The 20,067-nt window shown below is 39.9% G+C and overlaps 2 protein-coding genes across 8 annotated transcripts; one reads left to right on the forward strand and one right to left on the reverse strand.

Moving 5' to 3' along the window:
- The first annotated feature begins 414 nt into the window (after positions 1-414).
- On the forward strand, positions 415-6,441 carry becn1 (beclin 1, autophagy related). Of its 3 annotated transcripts, none has more exons than XM_058620937.1 (12): positions 415-574; positions 741-869; positions 956-1,020; positions 1,856-1,914; positions 2,016-2,106; positions 2,207-2,343; positions 2,957-3,151; positions 3,240-3,386; positions 3,758-3,907; positions 4,014-4,074; positions 4,187-4,329; positions 5,690-6,441. In XM_058620937.1, exons 2-12 carry the CDS (start codon positions 743-745, stop codon positions 5,856-5,858), a joined length of 1,344 nt encoding a protein of 447 aa, XP_058476920.1. In that variant the 5' UTR covers positions 415-574; positions 741-742; the 3' UTR covers positions 5,859-6,441. The 3 variants fall into 3 exon arrangements, with proteins under 3 accessions (XP_058476920.1, XP_058476922.1, XP_058476919.1); XM_058620939.1 differs by having other exon boundaries at positions 415-570; positions 734-869; XM_058620936.1 differs by having other exon boundaries at positions 415-570.
- Positions 6,442-6,547: 106 nt separating this feature from the next.
- On the reverse strand, positions 6,548-18,577 carry LOC131448459 (serine/threonine-protein kinase tousled-like 2). 5 transcript variants are annotated; one of them, XM_058620933.1, is made up of 22 exons: positions 18,032-18,577; positions 17,001-17,053; positions 16,686-16,780; positions 15,201-15,272; positions 14,584-14,656; positions 14,387-14,424; positions 14,112-14,204; positions 13,061-13,171; positions 12,042-12,134; positions 11,582-11,692; positions 11,220-11,356; positions 10,978-11,130; positions 10,418-10,484; positions 10,223-10,320; positions 10,030-10,111; positions 9,772-9,863; positions 9,601-9,690; positions 9,211-9,380; positions 8,516-8,654; positions 8,294-8,405; positions 8,093-8,200; positions 6,548-7,561 (listed from the first exon to the last, which is right to left on the reverse strand). In XM_058620933.1, the coding sequence occupies exons 3-22, from the start codon at positions 16,773-16,775 to the stop codon at positions 7,388-7,390; spliced, it is 2,103 nt and encodes a 700-aa protein (XP_058476916.1). In that variant the 5' UTR covers positions 16,776-16,780; positions 17,001-17,053; positions 18,032-18,577; the 3' UTR covers positions 6,548-7,387. The 5 variants fall into 5 exon arrangements, with proteins under 5 accessions (XP_058476916.1, XP_058476915.1, XP_058476914.1 ...); XM_058620932.1 differs by lacking the exon at positions 17,001-17,053 and having other exon boundaries at positions 13,061-13,168; XM_058620931.1 differs by lacking the exon at positions 17,001-17,053.
- Positions 18,578-20,067: the final 1,490 nt, after the last annotated feature.

Below are 20,067 nucleotides of genomic sequence, written 5' to 3' on the forward strand. Positions count from 1 at the left end.
GACTAGTAGCAGTAATGGTAGTTACTTATTTTAATACTTTTTGAAATATTAAACTCTTGTGCAACTTTCTCAGGGCATGTAAAAGGCAGGTATGGTCGAATGCACACAGATCAGTGGCAATAGCATGAGAACTAAGCATGACTCAGCATTCCCAACTGCATTTTCTGAAGAAATGCACATGTTCAAGTTACATTTGCTATATTTAATAATATATTTGCTTGTTATTCGAAACGTTGTTATCTTGCAAAGCTATAAAAGCATGCTAATATCGCATTAGATAATATGCTATATTCATGTGCAGATACTGATATGTCATTTAAAAAAAGAATTCATGTGTGAAGTAGTGAAATTTCTTTTGAGAAATCCTATATTTCTATAGAGGCTGGTGCGAGTTCCCCACGTGACCTCCTTCAACGTCATACGTAAACAACAATAAGGAAGTGGAGACACAAGCCCCGAAGAACTAAAATGAGACAGTCACGCTAAACTTCACCAGAAGTTACTTTAACTCTCGGTGTCGACACACCACTTGCAATGCAATAGCCTTTTTTATTTTTTTTACAAGCGCCAGTAAGTCTATATTACGCCGAAGATTTATGTTACGCATAAGCTAGCTGTGAAGTGTTAGCTTAGCCTTAGCTTGCGGACAGCTAGCTAACTACCCGACACGCTTTAGTGTAAGAGCTCTATGTGCTTTGGCTTTACCGTGTCTTCTTCTTTATTTGTCTTTCTGTTGCCAGCAATGGAGGGCTCCAAGTCGTCGAGCACAACCATGCAGGTCAGCTTCGTGTGTCAGAGATGCTGTCAGCCCCTCAAACTGGACACGTCCTTCAATGTGCTCGATCGAGTCACTATCCAAGAGCTTATTGGTATGTGTGTAATAAATAATCAACCAGAAGTGTTGCTACAGGCCGTGTTATGATGCTCACACTGTCTTTCCTTCTCTTCTCCTCAGCTCCGCTGGTCACAGTGACCCCCAGCAAACAGGCTGACAGCAGTGGGGGGGACACAGCACCAGAGGCAAGTCCAACACAAAACTCACAGTACTGTGTACAACATACTTTTCCTATGCTTGTAAAGACATTTGCCCAGTTTTATTATTAGTACCCAATATCTGCAATATTATCAGGGATGTTGAGATATCTATTTTTCATGTGATATCACACCCTTGAGTATTTACCAATATCAGTCTGATGTACACTTTTTACAAAACTAAATTTTTCTTATGTTATCTTCATAAAGTGTACATAGTTCACTTGCTCACTGTGCTTAAGAGAATTTCTTTCTTTTACTGATATCTGATCCAGGGATTTTGAATCAGATCATGTCAGCTCATCCCTGACTACAACCAAAGAAATCATGTTGTGCATCGTATCGGTACCTCTTTTAAATAATTAACTGATGCTGATACTAGCTGAATTAATAACTGGGCTGATAGTGATTTGCGTTTTGTTTTTTATCGTGTGTTCTAGTTTTGTTATTTTGTGTGGTAGGGACAGAATCTTCATTATAAAAACAATGAATCTGTCTTTCACTACACCGCACAACCACTCGGTCTTTGATTAATCTCAAATTTAATCATTCACATTTATGAAGTGACCTTTAATAATAACTCAGATCACAAACAATACCATTTTTGGAGCATTTTTAGCCTCTAATCCAACTACTTTACCTGAATAAATATCAGTGTCTGTATCAGCAAAGGTCATTGTATCTTCTAATGAAAGTCATGGTGAAAATTGATTGATACTTTTGTACTGAATCAGATAAAAGGACATTACAATGGTAAATTGTTTCAAGTGTGGAAATATTTTGTAGCAAGTATATTGAGTGACAGATTTATCTTTTCTTTTAGGAGACATTTGTAGAAAACAAGCAAGATGGAGTGTCAAGAAAATACATCCCTCCCGCACGGTGAGCACCAAGTTTCCTATATTAATGACTTTTCCTTTCTGTTTATGTCAGAAAGGTTATGCAGCATATCCTGACTTAATATTTGAATCTTTCCTTTGCAGTATGATGTCCACAGAGAGTGCCAACAGCTTCACCCTGATTGGAGAAGCTTCAGATGGAGGCACAACGGAAAATCTAAGTCGCAGGCTAAAGGTCCAGTATTAGATTTCTTTTATGTCACTTCACTCTAATAATTTTGATTTAGAATTGCAGAGGAGTTGACCATTTTGTGTGGGGATCATTTTTCTCTTAGGTGACCAGTGACCTGTTTGACATCATGTCAGGCCAGACAGATGTAGACCATCCACTGTGCGAAGAATGTACCGACACTTTGCTGGACCACCTGGACACACAGCTCAACATCACAGAGAACGAATGCCAGAATTACAAGTAAGTTAAATGTTTTAAAGCCAAGTTCACACTACATGAGAGAGATGTAGGAGCTGTGCATCACACATAACAAGGTGTGTTGTCTTGACATGACGGATGGCAGCTGGGGGTTACACACGACTCGATCTTTCGAGTAGGAGGAGCCCATAGTAGCATGTGTTGTCACATAAACACACGTGAGAAGTGACATGGGAGAATGATCAGGCTTATTTTAGCTTGATTTCATGTCTGTAGGTCGAAGGCTTTGAGCAGTGCTGTCTGTCACATCTCGTTTTCCTTCTGGGGCCTATTCTCTCAGACTGGTTCTGGTTGCAGTTGTCACAGATTTGGATCAAATTGCAAAATGCTGAAATGACATTGCGGTCTGTGACACCCTGGCAGGTCTCTGTGGGCAGTGTATTTGACTGCATACTTAATGACTGCCTATCTCGTGCCAATTAGAGATGACTAGCTCCAAAATGCAAACTAGTCATTGACTGAAATACCAGGCTGAAAATCAATTATCTCGAACAGGAAATGCTGTTGGTTTTCAGTCCCACAATCGTTGGCTTAAAAACCACTTGAACTGTTAAGGTTGTGTAATAGAATACACTTTGTGTGATTACATTTTCAGACAGTGTCTGGAGTTGCTGTCACAACTACAAGTAGAGGAAGAGGAGACCCTGATTGCAGAGCTGCAGCAGCTGAAGGACGAGGAGGAGGCCCTGGTCCAGGAGCTGGAGTCGGTGGAGGAGCAGAGGGCCGCAGTGGCTCAGGAACTGGCTCAGAGCAGGACCCACTCGCAGCAGTTGGACACAGAGGAGCTACAGTGAGTGGCCCCTGTAGTGCTGTTGAAGTGTGAGAGCAGAATAACACGTAACAGCTGTGGCTCTTTCCCCCCCGCTTTGTACTTAAAGGTACCAGAAGGAGTACAGTGAGTTTAAGCGGCAGCAGCTGGAGCTGGATGATGAGCTGAAGAGCGTTGACAACCAGATGCGTTACTGCCAGGTTCAGCTAGACCGGCTGAAAAAGACCAATGTCTTCAACGCCACCTTTCACATCTGGTAAAGTCATGCATGCACACCTTATTTATTTTTTTTATAAGAAAATACTTTTTTCCTCTCCACCAATCAGCTTTGACTTAGGCTACGTCTGCAAAACATTATTTGAAAATGTTAATTTTCATTTGGATTTAAAAAGGCAACACAAACAATACAAGCAAGGCAGGCATCGACCAGCAGCTCTCATGTCCCGGGAACTGGTTTAACTATCGGCCATGTTGGTGCTGCAGTGCAGATGGCATTTTATTGTATCACATAAAAATTTACATCAGTATCATCATAAAACCATAATAAACGCCCCCAACCTACGACAACATTAAATCTGCATCTCTTTGACTGTGAATCTGAAGAGTTTGCTCCTCTCCACGTCGCAGGCACAGTGGCCAGTTTGGCACCATCAACAACTTCCGCCTGGGACGACTTCCCAGCGTCCCCGTGGAGTGGAACGAGATTAACGCAGCGTGGGGACAGACTGTGCTGCTGCTGCACGCGCTGGCCAGCAAAATGGGTCTGCGATTCCAGAGGTACACACATCCTGAATAATCTTTCCCCCTTCAGCATATCGCTAATCATCCCACTAATTAGTGCTGTTTTAACTTCTCTTCCATATCTCTCTCTCTCGGTCCACAGGTATCGTCTTGTTCCATATGGAAACCACTCATACTTGGAGTCACTGTCAGACAAATCCAAGGTAATAAATGCGTCAAGTACTCTGAAGCCCAGCTGTTCCGTTTTTATTATTTAAACTCTCCTCCAGGCTTCAATCCTGCTTTCTTTTCCCTTTCTGTCTCATGTTTGCCCAGGAACTTCCTCTGTACTGCTCGGGTGGCCTGAGGTTCTTCTGGGACAATAAATTTGACCATGCCATGGTTGCCTTCCTCGACTGTGTCCAGCAGTTCAAAGAGGAGGTGGAAAAAGGAGACACTGGCTTCTGCCTCCCATACAGGTCAGAAAGCGTCACGTCAGCTTTTTCCTCTTGTTCATTGCTATGTACATACATATGCAGCTATTTGAAGCAGAGTTACTTTTGACGTTACTGTTCAATAATTCCATAATAACCTTTCAACATTATGAAATTCAATTCATCTGAGAAAGAAATAGATTCCTGCATCTCCTCCTGCAAAGATAGCACGGCAAAGGGACGGAGAGCGTTGTTCTCTTGAGCTAAATCTCACCCGCACATTTGCGGCAGCTTCCGTTTTCTGAGTTTTTCCATCATTTCAAGTACATGTGATCTTACTCATATGGAGTTCGCTCACAAATATGACGTCTTCTTTGTGTTCTGAGGTATTTGTCCTCATTCTTGCCGTAAGCGAGGACAGTCGTGTTCAAATGAAGACACTTGTAGTTGTGAAAGTGAAACGCGAGTATCGGCACAGTGTTTCAAAGATGAGAGATAGTCTCTGGGTCACGCGTCACACATGCAGTGCTACCGTCCCGTCTGTGTTCATCTGGTGCAAGTGTCTCAAGACAGAGAGTCTCTATGTCCTTTAATATTTAACAATACAGAGATGAGCCTCAACAAGCATGATTTTTCAAGCAATCCTGCCGCTGCTGCAGCTTTAAGATACAGCCATAAATGTTGCAGAAGTTTTAATGGCATTCTAAAACCATTATCTCAATTTAATGTGTTCGGACTGAACGTTTGTCTGCTTTGATTGTGCTGCTGAGGCAAATATAGGGCATTTGGGAAAACCCTGGCTATGTAAACCTTTAAATTATTCAGGAGTGGCCCCCACACACCAATATTTACTAACACACTAATTTAAGTGGCTTTGTGCAACAGCCACACTTGACATCCCAACATAGAAATCTACACTTCGCCGACTCTGTGCTCAGTGCATTATCCATAACTGTGCCACAAAGTGAAATATCTGTGCACCAGCTGCTGTATGTCTACATTAAGTGAAGGGAAATGGGCACGTTGGATTGGACAAAGATGCAAATTAAAAAAAAATTAAGCAGATTGATAAAATCATTTCTTTTAAGTGTGGTGAAGTGGAATCAATTTAAACATGGGTGGATGGCGTCTTCTATCCATCTATCGCCATTACAATGTGCGACCAGTTTTAACATTATAATGTCAGCGGTTTACTCCAGCTTTTAATAGTAAATGACATTAATATTGATAAATAAATGTAGAAATATCCACCAAACTATCATTTATTCCTACTTCTGAATTTAATCATTCCTATATTACTGTATTTAGTTTAGGTCCTCCATACAATCTTTTTAACATGAAAATTATCATATTGTTACCAGTGTGTTGGACATAATTGTTGTTTTTTTTTTTACCTACATCTCAGGATGGACGTGGAGAAGGGCAAGATCGAGGACACGGGAGGCAGCGGTGGCTCCTACTCCATCAAAACTCAGTTTAACTCAGAGGAGCAGTGGACCAAGGCGCTCAAGTTCATGCTCACCAACCTGAAGTGGGGCCTGGCCTGGGTCACCTCACAGTTCTACAACAGATAGACCTGCTGGACAATAGTTGGGTTATTATTGAGTCGTGCACATCCCACATCATGAATTTTTCTTGGATATTCGGCCAAAGGAAGATCAAAAAAAAAACATGAAGCAGTGTCAACGTTCACTCCAGATTGTTTTTTTTTTTTACTTATTACTAAGAGGAAACTTTGATCTATTTAGACTTTCACACTCGAATGTATTTCAAAAAAATATCCAAATTCAGATCTCACCACGTTGTCAACTTGTGAGTTGTTATTATTAGTCTCCTGTCGTACTGCACACCTGTCTTATTTTTATTGGTCAAGAGAGAGAACATCTGTGTTATATATTTGTAGTGATTATACAAACAAAGGTATGGTGTGATAATCACAGTCAAGGAAGGAGTGGAGTATTTAACAGCAGTGGAGTATGTCAGTATTTGTTTAACCTTTAACGTTGTTACCCACTTACATACTATGTTATTTAGAGGTGCACTGATACAACTGCATTCATACTCTGCACCATCACATGAACTTGTCTGTCTTTGATCTCATGGATGCTCTGAGAGGTCAGACTTCAGTTAATAAATATTTTAAAGCTGTGAAAAACAGTTAGGGTGAACGTTTCTTTTTTTATTACATATCTCATATTTTAGTATGATCGACAATAAATATCTCAACACTCTACATTTCCAAAGCCAAAAAAGACACAGAAGATTTAACCAAATCTTTTTTTTAATAGTTTCTTAATTATTTCTGTTGACTCTAACCTCTCATCACAACACTCACTCACAAGTCAGCCCCCCTTTCAGGTTAACAAAAACATTAGAGGGAGTAAATTTCATGGAAAAATATGGACTTAACAATTAAAATAATACGCTGACTTCCAGTTATCCAGTAAAATATTTAAAATAGGTCAAAACCAGTTACTCTTCTCAGACTCAGCCCTCTTCTGTATTAACTCATTGAAGAACCTCGACTGTTGCCACATCAATGCTGTAAACTTTGGTTATTCCTCATCACTTGTAGGAGCCCTTCCTAAAAAGTGCCAGGTTCAAACCTAAAGGGATGCATTTATATTTCAAACTAGTTATGAAAAATAGTTTGAAATAGTTAAGATGATGCATGTCAAGCAGAATGGGAGGAAATTTCATTAACTCACCCTCTAAACCCTCCAGACTATAGGACACTGATCTTCCACACGTGGAAAACGCCTCAGCCCGTCAGTTGTGCAATAATTTAGGTGCTTTTACTAGTTATCTTTTTTTTTTTATAAGCCCCTTGAATTGAACCATAGTTTTTGTTAGTGCATGCATATGAGCAAATCTTTGGGTTCTACTGAGCCCACAGCCAGAGACTGGCCATTCATTTTTACCACATGGATGATGGTGGTGGCCACATTTGCTGCTACATAACCACATCATCCATCATTTTGGTTCCATTTACACTAACAGGATCGTTCCACCCCATCATGCTCATCCGCTTTCTCACAATCAAGTGTCTCCTGTCTGTGTGTGGTTTTGCCCTCACTGCGACTTTATTCCAGTTTGATTTGCTTCAGTTGGAGGCACTGCTGCTGTAGCAGCTGGAGGTGGAGGGAGCAGGAGGAGCCAGAGTGGTGCTGCTGCCCAGGGTTTTTCGAATATGAGGCTTTAGGAAGGGGTCGCTGGCGAGCTGCAGCACATCCACACGATCCTCCTTATGATAAGCCAGGCAACGTCGAATGAAAGCCTATGAAGACAAAGAGGAAAACAAGAAAATATGACTCAATGTTTCTCTTGTCAAAAACAATTATACAGTTAATAAAATGTTCAAACAGAGCTAACTATTTGTAGTAATTTAACAGTGATAAAGCACAGAACCCAGTGGTTCCCAAATGTTTTTGCCAAGCCCTCAGTGAATATAAGAGGCTTTTCATGCAAGCTTTCAATTGTGCTTGACTTCATTGAATTTAGCAAAATAAACATTATTCATCAACAAAAAAACAGTACTTGCCGCTTCTGTCCCAAACATATCTATTGCATGTTTGTTTAGCTTACAAGGACAGAGGAGCTGTGGGTCTAATGTTGCCTTGTTTGCTAAATATGCGTCACGATAATATGAGCAATTCTGGAAAACGGAAAATCTTCAATCCTGGACTCCCCCCCTCTGCCTCTACTATGAAGTCATGGACAACCATGTAATGTTCCACTGGTTTCAAACCAACCACGTTCTCAGCAGGAGTTAGAAAGGAAAAGGAGAAGAAATATAGATACTACACACCTTTGCCTCTGTGGTGACCACAGGTTTGGGGGGAAACTGCACCTCTGTGGCTTTTAGTATGGTGTTCTCTTGAAGAATATCCTGCTGCGACTGGTTATGCCCAAACGGCTGGAAAAAAGACAACATGGAGGCAATTAACATTACATTTAATGGCAATAACTGAACATATAACAACTGCTACAGGCACAGGGGAGTGGTTACCTTGCGTCCATATAAGCTCTGGTAGAAGATGACCCCCACTGACCAAACATCCACCTTGTTGGATATCTTGGGCGGCTCCTTGCCCACCACAAAGCACTCAGGAGGCAGGTACCTGTAAGACAAACAACCACAACATGACTCCGACCCCTGGATTTGCTGTATTCTCTCAGCACCGTCTGCGGCCACGTTTGTTGCTTGGTGTGAAATGTGTGTCTTATGTACCAGTAGGTTCCTGCTCCTTGCGAGGTCAGCTCCATCCCATCTGCTGAGTTGTAGCTGTCATCGTCCATGATCTTCGACAGGCCAAAGTCTGTGATTTTTATCTCTCCACAAGCTGTGCCGTTAACCAACAGAATGTTTCCTACACACACACACACGCCAGCAAACATTCGAATTATATTAAGCCTTACTAATACACATGGATGATTGTATTTATCTAAATTATAATGGATTGTTAAGTGTGGTTGGATGAAGTATTGAGAAAGAGTCAGAACCAACATGAGATGTAAAGGCTGAGCACTCAGCTGCCAGCAGGCAAACAAGTTAGAAAGCAGATTTTCTTTATGGATATTAGTAGAGCTGAAACAATTAATCGATTACTAAATTAATCGACAACTATTTTGATAATCGATTTATCGGTTTGAATCTTTTCTCATGATTAAAACAAGATTTCTGATTGTTTAAGCTTCTTAAATGTGAATATTTTCTTCTGCACCATGATGAAAACACAGCAAGGGTATCAGGTACCGACTGTGGTAACTACTACACAATTTTAACATTACTCTGTTTTGGATCTGTTCCAAATCTGAATCTGTTCTGAAGAGCCAACATTTGGTTGTAACTAACAACATTTCTATTCTTCATCATAATCTGACAGATGGAAAGGACAAAAACAAAAAAACCCGCTATGACTCTACCAGGCTTGAGGTCGTAGTGGATGATGGGCGGCCGGATCTGGTTGAGGTACTTGAGAGCGTTGACTATCTGCATGACAATGGAGCGGCCTTCCTTCTCGCTCATCAGCTTATTCTGCTTCAAGTAGAAGTCCAGGTCGTTGCCTTCACAGTACTCCAGCACTGTGCAGAACCTGCGAGACGCCACAGATGGGTTATTTCTGAATACTTTAATGATGAGCATATTTGAGCGCCGCTAGTCATCACAGCTGAACACACATGATGGCAGCCACCAATGCAACAATATGCATTAAGGTAACTTCTGGTGAGATAATTGAAAATGACGAAACCAGGCTTACATTTTTACGAGCACACCTGCTATACGTCAGTAAGTAAGTATAGTAAAGAACTTACGAGTCTTTGTCAAGTGAGAAGTAGTCGTAAAGTTTGACTATTCTTGGGTGATCAAGTTCTTTGTGGATTCTGTACTCTCTACAGGCATGTCTGGAAAAAATAAATCATTGATAAAGACATCTCAAATGAGACAATTCAATGGTATTGTTGTTATTTTGTGTCCAGACTCACTTGTGGTAGTTTTCCTTCTTCTCCTCCCTCCAGTTTTTGTTGAGTTGATGGATTTTAATGGCCACATATCTTTGCTCTGTCAAATCAAAAGCCTACCAAAAGAACATCACACACAACAACATGCATGTGAGACCGACTACAACCAGAAAACTCACACTCGCACAGTGCAGATGTTTAAAGTTGACACGGGAGGGGTTACATGTTTTATGATGATCTCACCATGATAGAGCCTTGTGCATAGAACAGAAGAGAACTTACCTTGAAAACTTCACTAAAGCCACCTCTTCCAAGTAAATGTAAGAGTAGATATCTATCATTCAGCGTGGGATGGTCTTTAAACCTGCAGGTGAAGACAACATGCGTTTAATCTTCTTTAAACTTTTTACAGAATCTAGTGCAAAGACACACCACAGAGCAGCTGTAAGGCAGGTTAAACAAGGAGGATACGCACTGAGAATTGTCCTCATTGTGGATTCTCTTCAGCTCCCGAATGTGCAGGTTTCTTACTCGCTCCAAATGCTCCAGCTCTGACTGGATCTCTGCCTCCTCCTGCAATCAAACACACACACACACAGCTCGGACATGCACCTCAGAAACAAACTGCAATATGACAAAAAGATACCATTATGTATTATTAAGATCGTACCTTTTTTAGATGACCGATTCGTAGTTTGAAAATCTCCTCCTGCTCGTGATATTCTGCCAGTGACAACCTGGTGACGTACAGTAGCAAAAATATAGTTAGCTACACCTTCAAATTCACTTAACTTAAAATGTTAATGCAATGATGAAAATAAACCTTCAAGTGTCAAAAACTATTACTATTCACACAATGAAACAATTAAAAATGGAACTGATAAGAACAATTGGTTGAACTGACAGAATTATACAAAGACCTCGACATAAATGATCAATATTCAGGACACGCACACGCACCAGTGAACCACCTGTTTTACTGCCTTTAACACCAGTAAAAAAATTAATGACAATGAAAATGGAAATCTAAGAAATAATGAAAAGAAAGGGTAGTGCTTGTTAAGTTCACACTTATTTACTGCTCCATTTGAACACAGAATAAAGTTGCTGTTATTTTTCTGTTTTAGTTTAGTTTTCCTTTTCTCTGTAATACTGACACGTTTATAATTCATTTATATTATTAGTTATTCTTTTCTTCTACTGATATTTTGTCCTAACTGTCGTTCTTACGCTTCACTCTCCTGGCCGTTGTTCCTGCTCTTTCTCTTGCTCTGTTCCAGGCTGAGTGGAGGCGTCTGGGCCATGGGTGGAGGTTTCCTTTTCCCCAGCAGCTTCCTCTGCCTCTCGATGTCCTCACGCTGTGAGTTGACTCTTTCTTGCTGCCTAGGACACATAAGAGCACTTTGGTGTGAGCATTCTTGTTAGCACCATGGACAAACCATACACGTGTTTGTGTATTTGCTTTTGCTGACTTGATGAGGTTCTGGAAAGCGTATCCATCCGTCCACTGCTCGGTGAAGGAGGCTCCGTGGCGTACTGTAGTGAAGTGACCCAGACGCAGGCGGTCCTGCATGCTTTTGTCCCTGCAGGCCATCTTCTCCTGCTTTGACTACAGAAAATTAAAAATTAATCAAATGACTCGAGCACATTTACTAAAGGTTTCCCTTTTTTGCATTTTTTTAGTAGTGCAAAGAAAATCCAGTATTTATTGAGGGCAGAAGTGGATGATGGAAGTGTTCAGATGCATAAAACTGTAAAATAAATAATAATAAAAAACAGTATATCATGCAGCGTCTGTCAGACACACATACACGTACAATATTTTTATGCCAACCTTTTCAACTAGCAGCTTCTTGCTCATGGTCACACACTTGTTAAGTCGCTCCTTGTAGCGCTCCAGCATCTTCTGTTGCTCGTCCACCTGCCGCCTCAAGTCACAGTTAGCCTGTCGAAACAACACACCGTCACCGCTCTGACATCTGATTCTTACTACAACAAGGAGTCATGGCAAGCTGCGACAATCATCAGTAAATACCCAGTTTGAGAATTTGAAAGTTAATGAGCACATCAGGAGTTGTAGTCACAAGAAGTAGGATTATTAAGAACAGTTGTGAGCATGGTTTATATAGGGATCTATATTAAAGTATACACAATGCTTTGTTGCCAGTCAATTCAAATATTAATTTGCAGATGTTTTTTCTCGTTAGATTCCTTTGAGCATCCCGACTGAGAATGTTTCACGTGTCACGCGTGCTCAGGTTTGAAGACAGATCTTAAACATCGTCTCTTCTTACCCTCAGTAGATCATCTATCCTTCCCTCTTTCTGCTCCAGGTCAGAGTGTTTGTTCCTCTCTAGTGCCGTGAGTTTCAGCAGCGTCAGCTCCGACTGGGGAAGGAGGGCATCATTAAAAACAAGCGAAAAGCAAACATATCATTCACTGAAATGATGCAAACACCTTGCGGCAGTGAGTAACAACACCCACCTCAAATTCACCAAAATCTGACAGAGGTGTCTCATGGATAAGATGTAAACTTCAAATGTTGACCTTTAATTAGGCCAAATAAATGTCATTTGCTAGGACAGCTGGATGTTTTGTTTGGTATCTGACCTTTAATTTTAGCATCTACATCCTATACAAATAGCAGCTTTTATTATATGGCAAGACAATGTGAGAAGTTGCATCATCGTGCAAGGTTTTTTCAACACACACCGATGTATACATACATTTTTTGAGTCCTTAAAGTTAAAAACTTTGGAAACGCTGCTGACTTTGTTTTAGTTTTGAAAACCCCAGTGTTGCATATTTGTCTAGATGGGCAGAAATAGTTCTACATAAATTATTACCTACATTTGCTCCTAACTGGTTCTTATCACTCCACTTTTCCATCACTCTATCAAACAAATATCTGCTTTTACATTTCAACAGAACAGTTCCTCATTCATGGTAATTCTTGAAAATAAAAAATGGATGGAGACCATTTTCATTTAGAGTGCCATTTTAAAAGTTATTATTACATATTACTGTGGATAAAAACACATTTTTATCCACATTTTAGCAATCTATTTCTTATATTCTGTTATTATGTTTCTATGGGCGTTGAGTGCCGTATTTCATTCTTTCATGCCTGCATGTTGGAATGACAAATGAAGCACCTTGAAACCTTGAATTACTTCTTTTAAGAGGTATAAGTGAAAAGATTAACCAGTGTGCTCCAAATCCAAACCCCATCATGGTGCTTCTGACTGGGAAAACATCCTTACAGTGTAAAAGGCTCACGTTAAGAGGAGATCCAGGTCACACGGTCAGTTACCTGGGTGGTTTTGTGTGAGCAAGAGTGTGTTGGTGCCGTCTTCACAGAGCTGCAGGACGAAGAGTCTGTGAGGACTGAGCCAGTGGACGAAGGACTGCCGTGTTGAAACTGCTGTCCAAAGAGATACAGAAGGCAAAATCAAACATAGAAACTAAAAGCTTGGATTATAATGTGCAGACAGTTTATGGCAAAAGAAAATTAAAAAGGTTGCTTAAACACAGCCTAACCCTAACTAAGAATTTTAGGTTAACACATATAGCTTTAGAAACCCATTATCTTTCCCACTTTTAATAGACATGCCTACATTCAAAATCTATATTTTATTAACATCTACTGTTTATAAGACACAGAGTATACGATAGTGAACATTTCCAGTGATCTTTCTTGCAAACAAATATAGTGATTTGCTTTAAGAGACTGGAGTAGTTTGAAAAAGTCATTATGGATCAGTAGGTAACAAATGTTCTGCAGTTGTGATGAGAAAAGATGTTATCTCCACATAGGATGAATGAAAATGGTTGAAGAGAGGAGAAGCCTGTAAATACAATAACTCAAGCACAGACACCGTTTCACTGGCAGTAAAAGTAAATCTTAACATTTCATTCTTCCATTTCATATAAAAACACACTCAACCAAGTCTACGTAGGGAAAAAATCAATTATCCTTTTATAGCCCAGTATTTATAAAATTATTTTTTAGCCATTGAACAAGAATAACCTTTGAACATAATGTAAATTTCTTGACCTCTAGAGTTTTCCTGTTGTACCAAGCTCCCTTTGCAGCATTGGCAACAACTGCCTACACTGCAAAGCAATTTAAAAAATGGAAAGCGAGTCTCATCGCGAGTCAAGCAACTGCAAGACGTATTGTTTCGAGTCATCTAGTACGTTTTTCTCGCGATTCTGCCTAATACAGTTTTAGGAACAAACTGATGAGATAAGAAAACTGACAACGCAATATTTCATGTTGGCAACAGATTAGAAACCTGGTCAACGGCAGCAAACCGAGGGTTGGAGCAAGAGAGAGCTATGAGATGGAAACTGGTGCTCACCAGGAGATTATACAGTGAGTGCTGTGGAGAGGAGCGCACCAACATGGGGATGCCCCGGGCAGGACTGGTGCCAGAGCCACAGCTACCAGCAAACTGGCCACAGGGCAGTTAACAGAGTGTGGAAACAAGACGGAGAGAAAGAAGATAGAGTTGTTATTTAGAGAGAGCTTGATGAGGAACCATACTGGCACAGTGGGAATGTAAGGGGGGGAGAGAGTGATTTGAAACAATGCACGGCACAGTGACGGGAAAAGCAGAATTTAGTTTGTACTTACCTCAAAATAATCACTTATTTTGTGTCCTCTTCCTTTTCCTGTAAAAACACATTACAGGTGTAAAAAGCAAGAAAATGACTTGTATTATGTTCGTAAGCATAAACACGTACAACTGCAAACGACAAAGAGGAATTTAAGAGGATCTAATCCAAATGAATACTGAGATAGTTCTGTTTCAGTTTCCATATTAGACTCACCCTGGCTATTGCTGTCATAGAGGTCTCCTTTTCTCTTCCGGCTTCTTTGGTCAGTGACCTTCTTCTCAGGCGTCTGTAGAGGGAAGAAAAGTGTCACAGCTTAGATTCAGATTTTCAACCAATTCATCCCATATCACAAAAACACCAATAAAAAACAAGTTTAAATTAAATTAAAGGGTATTTTGACCATAATGATAAGCTTTTTTTGTACACTCAGTGATTAATGAATGACTCACAGAAAAATTATGCTATTCATCAGGTGGCATGTCGGCCAATTACTTTGCAGTGTCTTCTCACAGCAAGGTCATAGATTTGAGTTACGATTCTTTCTGTAAGGACTCAGCATGCGTGTTACCTGACTTAACTGACATGGCCAGGGTGTTTATGGGTTTTCTCACCCTTTCTAAAACATTGGAACTTCAAAACATGTTTAAATAGTAGAAGAACAGCTTATCAGAATGCCACAATAAGAAATATTAGCACATTCTAGTGTGTATTAGAAATACTGTTCTTTGCCACCTGTCCAAATCACAGTCAGAGAGAGTGCACATGCTAAAAAGAACTGAATATGGATGACACTTGACATTTTGAGTGGCTCTTTCACACCCACAACCAACCTCCACTTCCTTGTCACTCAGGGATCCTGTGCTGCACAGAGACTGGTTGGATGATTCGCTGTTGGCTGAACTCTGGAGGACAGACCAGACACATCAGAACTGACTGATTAGTCATGAGCTACTTCTGCAAATACAGGCTTGCGTGTGTACATGGAAATGTGGTTATGAAAACAGATTTTCATTTAAAAAAAAAAGGGAAGAAAGACATTATACTGTTATGGTACAACATATACAATGTAATACAAAACAGTGTAGATTCCAAATTATCTTCCCTATCTGAAATACAAATATGTTGATTCAGGGTTTAAACCCTTAGATGCATCCTTGTATCCTGTTTCCACAAGAATTTTGACAAGTTAGTTCTTAGATGACAGTCACTAAGAATAAACTAGGACACTATTGTAGGCATTATAGTATACATCCCTGTTTATCTTTAAATCCACATTTTACATCTCTGATTAAATAATTCAGTGTTGTATACCATCCATAAACATGCAGAATGCAGTCTGCTGAGACAACAAAGAGCAGCCTAGTTGGTGCAAGAGGCTAATGTGTTTAAGGCCTGCCAGCTTTCTGTTGATCAAGGTCAAACACGCAGCCAAAAAAATAGCAATGTTCTTCCTCTCATGAAGTACAGTATACTAAATCATTGCACTGTCACGACAGCTTTAACTATTCTCTCTCTTACACCACAGCGAGCCATTTTATCTCAGAGCACACAACAGGCCAGAGCATCAGTGACAGTGATTTGTTTTGCAAGGGGGTTACCATTTTCTCAGATGCACACCCACACAGTAATACCCAGTTCACCAGCCGCGCTGCAGTTCTGCATTCACCAATGATGAGAGCTGCAGCAGCTATTTCAGTATCACAGGTCTCCAGAGCCTGACTGCTTTACTGGTTGGCCGATAAAAAGTCAGCATATATGAGGCAGTCACAGATATATAGGTATCAGTGTCTATGTTTGCATATACACGCACATAAGAAAACTTTCATTTTACAAAATGAACAATGCTGAAATTAAAACTTTGGCTATTGAAAATGGTGTCATTTCATGATCTTTTTCCTTGCTGCATTGTTTATAATGGTTCTTATCACTCCATGTGTGTTGTTAATTATTTGCAGTGTCTTTACAGTAACTTACATACTGGGGAATTAAAAAATAGACATTGCAGCATAATTTATGAGATTGTCCCTAGTTAAAACTATAACATGTCAATAATCAATTACGTTTACAAATCATAAGGGTTTGAAAACAACATCATGGGAAACCACTGCAACTTTTTAATATGTGGACCAGTATATAATTGTTGGAAATCTATATCAGCATTGGCCCCACCAGATATCAGACCATGCTCCACTAAATCAAAGCTGCCAGGCAGCTAACATGTGAAGTGCAATTGCTGTACAAACAATCCACACTTTAAAAGGTCTCCATTATCAACAGAGTGCAATTAACTGTCCTGCTAGTAAAAGATGCCAAACCTTAGCCACACCAACTCCCGTGAAGCGAGCCTCGAGCAGTTCCTGCCTGCGCGGGTCCAGGCTTATTGCCTGGCTATGAAGTCCTTCCATAACGCCTAGAGAGACAAGAGACACAGATACGTAACAAACAGTGACTAGTTGATTTGGGTTAGTTCCACACAACAGGTAGGGATCAGTGCACTAGCTACTTATACCATGCATGAAAAAGACATTATTCCTGGGTAAAAAATATAAAAGGTGACACAACTAGGATTTACATAATATTATTATCTGAACAGCATGTCAGACCCAATTGATATGCATTACCCCATTTACCTTGTAGTTTTGTGAATTGTAATCAAAATACAATCGGATCCAGTTGAAGAAAGCTAACAGGAAAATAAAAAAAATGTGTAACAGATCAATTCCTATTGAAATACCAAGAGAGAATGGGAAATATTGACACCCAGCATAGCTGTCTTGTGTTTGATTAAGATAATAATTTTGGGGTTAATGCAACTAACTGGACCATCAGTACAAAATGACTAAGCCCGAGAAATAAGGACAAAATGTCAAACCACAGCAGTGACTTAAGAAGACATCAGCTGATTAAGGAAATCACTGGTTTGCCACGACCTTTGTAAAAGTAATTTATGTGAGACACACCGGGTAAAAGACATAATTATAATCTCTGATCTAATTGATCAACCCTTTTAAACGATTACCCTAATCATATTAAATGACTGGGCCATTGACCATGTCAACATGTCAGGGTCTCCCTAAATGACTGATTGATTATTGATTGATCGATCAGAGAGCACATATAGGATCCACTGTCATGACAGTCATTCGAATATAAAGAATAAGCATCCAACTTATAATTAACGTCAAAGTTTTTTCAAGGTTGGTCAATGTTGACCTGTAAACTGTCCAACAAAACAACGCTAGTCAGGAGACAACACCTAGCTGGAGAGTAGCTTAGCTTCATGTCAACTTTAGTGACAAAGCCACTGGTCCCCCTATATCTCAGTTTAAATGTGTTTCGGTTAATATATCTCCATTGCAGCCAGTGGAACAAAAATTACGGCGTTATTGATTAATGACTATAAATTGACGAACTGTAAACTTGGCTAACAAGCTAGTTAGCCTTGGCAAATGCTAATATGCAAATTAAAAATCTCGCAAATGTCGCCACACTCTTTCGAGTGGTTATGTAACGATTTAAATCGGAGATTTGTCTGTATAATTAGCAGCTACGATGTCATTGTTTGCTAAATAACAAATTAGGTTGCACAGTAGGCTATCTAAGCCAGCTAGCCACCTAGCGAGCAAGCTAACGTTTAAGTTAGCACCAAGTGGAGTCTTACCTGGAGAAGCTTTAGCAGTCATCACGGTCAATCACGGTCCTACAAAGGATGTCGTTCGCCCCCCCCCCTGCCGACAACAAACTCATCAACAACTCCCACTGCCGCACACCTCAAGTAAAGTTGTTCGAATTAAATTATCCATTTAAAGTAGTTCCGAATTCAGGGAAGACATATGTTAGCTTAGCCAATGCTAGCTAAGGAGAGCGGTGCGCCTGGTTCGGACTGGTGTCATCCGGACAGGAGGCCCTGATCCTCGGGGTTTCCTCGCCCGTCTTGATGCCACCGCAAGGAGCAGACCTGGAGCTGCCAATGCTCTGAAGCCTCCTGCCAAGTGCTGTCACATTTCTGCCTCACTCGGTCTTTATTTTGTCATTATGGAGCGACGTAGCATTTAGACCAGGAGGACAAGTTCAGCTACATTGTTCAAGTACATTATTTAATTGTTAATAAATTATAATAACCCCCTGCAGCGCGGCCTCACAAGGCTCCAGGGAGAGCGCAAGAGATGCCTCCCATGCACCACTTATCACACAGATAAAGTAACCCAAAAAAGCCAGCCTCCACTTCGTAAAACAAGCCCCGTCAGACTCCATACCTACGAGTGTATACTAAGTATTACGGTAACAGCGTTCAAGTACTGCGTTCAATTAATCAGTCAGCCTGTTGTTAAGATGTATGTGTTTAAATACAGAGATGAAAATAAATGAGTAGGAAAACATTCCCAAAATAGATAAATCTGAAATTATGATTATTTTAAATATTGATAAATGATCACAACGACCTATTCAACTTGTTATTGATGGTAGATCACTCAATATATGACATGTTACATCAAATTATGACGCAAGGTGTCATATTTTGATACTGTGAATAATCAAAAATAAGAATGATTTCCACTTTGAATCCAAAATGGAATCAAGTAGAAACTTCTTGTTAATAGTTCCACTATATAAATAATGTCTGGCTGATAATAGCACTAGTATCACACTGACAATTTAAGGACAATGTAATTGAAAAAATTAAAGCAATTTCCACTCTAAATTCAGAATGCTATTAAAAATACACTACTTGTTACTAAAGACCACTTCCACTTCTGATTGTATCCCAATCATTCTGCGCAGAGTTTTTAAAGAATCCTTCTTCATCATTAAAGTAAATGGAGACTGAAACTGACGTAATTGTTTTATTATTACATTGTACAGCACAATAATAACACATTTTCCAAGTGTTTGTACAGTGTGAGTGCAGTTTATTTATTTATTCATTCATTCATTTATCGTCTGCATTTGCAAAAATCCTGCTGTGTATAGTTGATCCTGTTCATCTAACAGCGTGAGCACAAACATTGCTACTTGCAGGTTAAGTCCAGGAGATGGAAGCAGAGCACAGTCCAGGAAAGCAGCACGCTTGCTGTTAATCCTTGTGTAATTCTTGGTCAACACAGTAGTTTTCAACTATTGAGACCATTAAGAACAGAGTCACATCTGCTCACAATATGAAAACAACAAACAAACCTCTAGATAGTAATCACATGTGATCGACATGAAGTGGCAAATTAAGTCCTAATGTTTTAAAATAGCCTCTCAATCACCATTTGTGGATGCATAGCCACAATTCAGACTGGGCGAAACATGATATAACTATGAGGAGAAGAGGAGGAGCAGAAATTAACTGTTTATTCCAAAGTATAACTGGCCGAATCAATGTGATTAGAAACAATGGCTTTGATTTAAGCATTATGATCTGCCCTTTAGTTTTTCACCATTCCCAAACAACTGTTCGCTCACATCAAATGTTTAAAATTTCCCACTTGAGCCATGGTGGTATCTGATCCTCAGGAGAGTTTGGGGTTAATTGGGCAAGGAATCATTTGTAAATTCACAGATTTTATGTGAAAAGTGAAAGTATTAACCTCCGTTGCAGAGTGATTGTAGCAGAGGAGGAAGATATTGTACATATGCACAAGAAAAAATAAATATCTTACATAATTTAGTTGTCAATTGGCCAAATTGCAAAATACATTGTGCAGCACATGG

Source organism: Solea solea, chromosome 21 (genome assembly GCF_958295425.1).
Source record: "Solea solea chromosome 21, fSolSol10.1, whole genome shotgun sequence".
Taxonomy (NCBI): Eukaryota; Metazoa; Chordata; class Actinopteri; order Pleuronectiformes; family Soleidae; genus Solea; species Solea solea.

Coding starts and splice junctions, on each gene's coding strand:
- becn1 (XM_058620937.1), top strand. CDS start 743: ATGGAGGGCTCCAAGTCGTCGAGCACAACCATGCAGGTCAGCTTCGTG. Junction 3,152..3,239: donor TTGGACACAGAGGAGCTACA/GTGAGTGGCCCC, acceptor TTGTACTTAAAG/GTACCAGAAGGAGTACAGTG. Junction 3,387..3,757: donor AACGCCACCTTTCACATCTG/GTAAAGTCATGC, acceptor TCCACGTCGCAG/GCACAGTGGCCAGTTTGGCA.
- LOC131448459 (XM_058620931.1), bottom strand. CDS start 18,053: ATGACTGCTAAAGCTTCTCCAG. Junction 11,693..12,041: donor GGATAGATGATCTACTGAGG/GTAAGAAGAGAC, acceptor TTGTTTCGACAG/GCTAACTGTGACTTGAGGCG. Junction 9,691..9,771: donor AAGAAGGAAAACTACCACAA/GTGAGTCTGGAC, acceptor TATTTTTTCCAG/ACATGCCTGTAGAGAGTACA.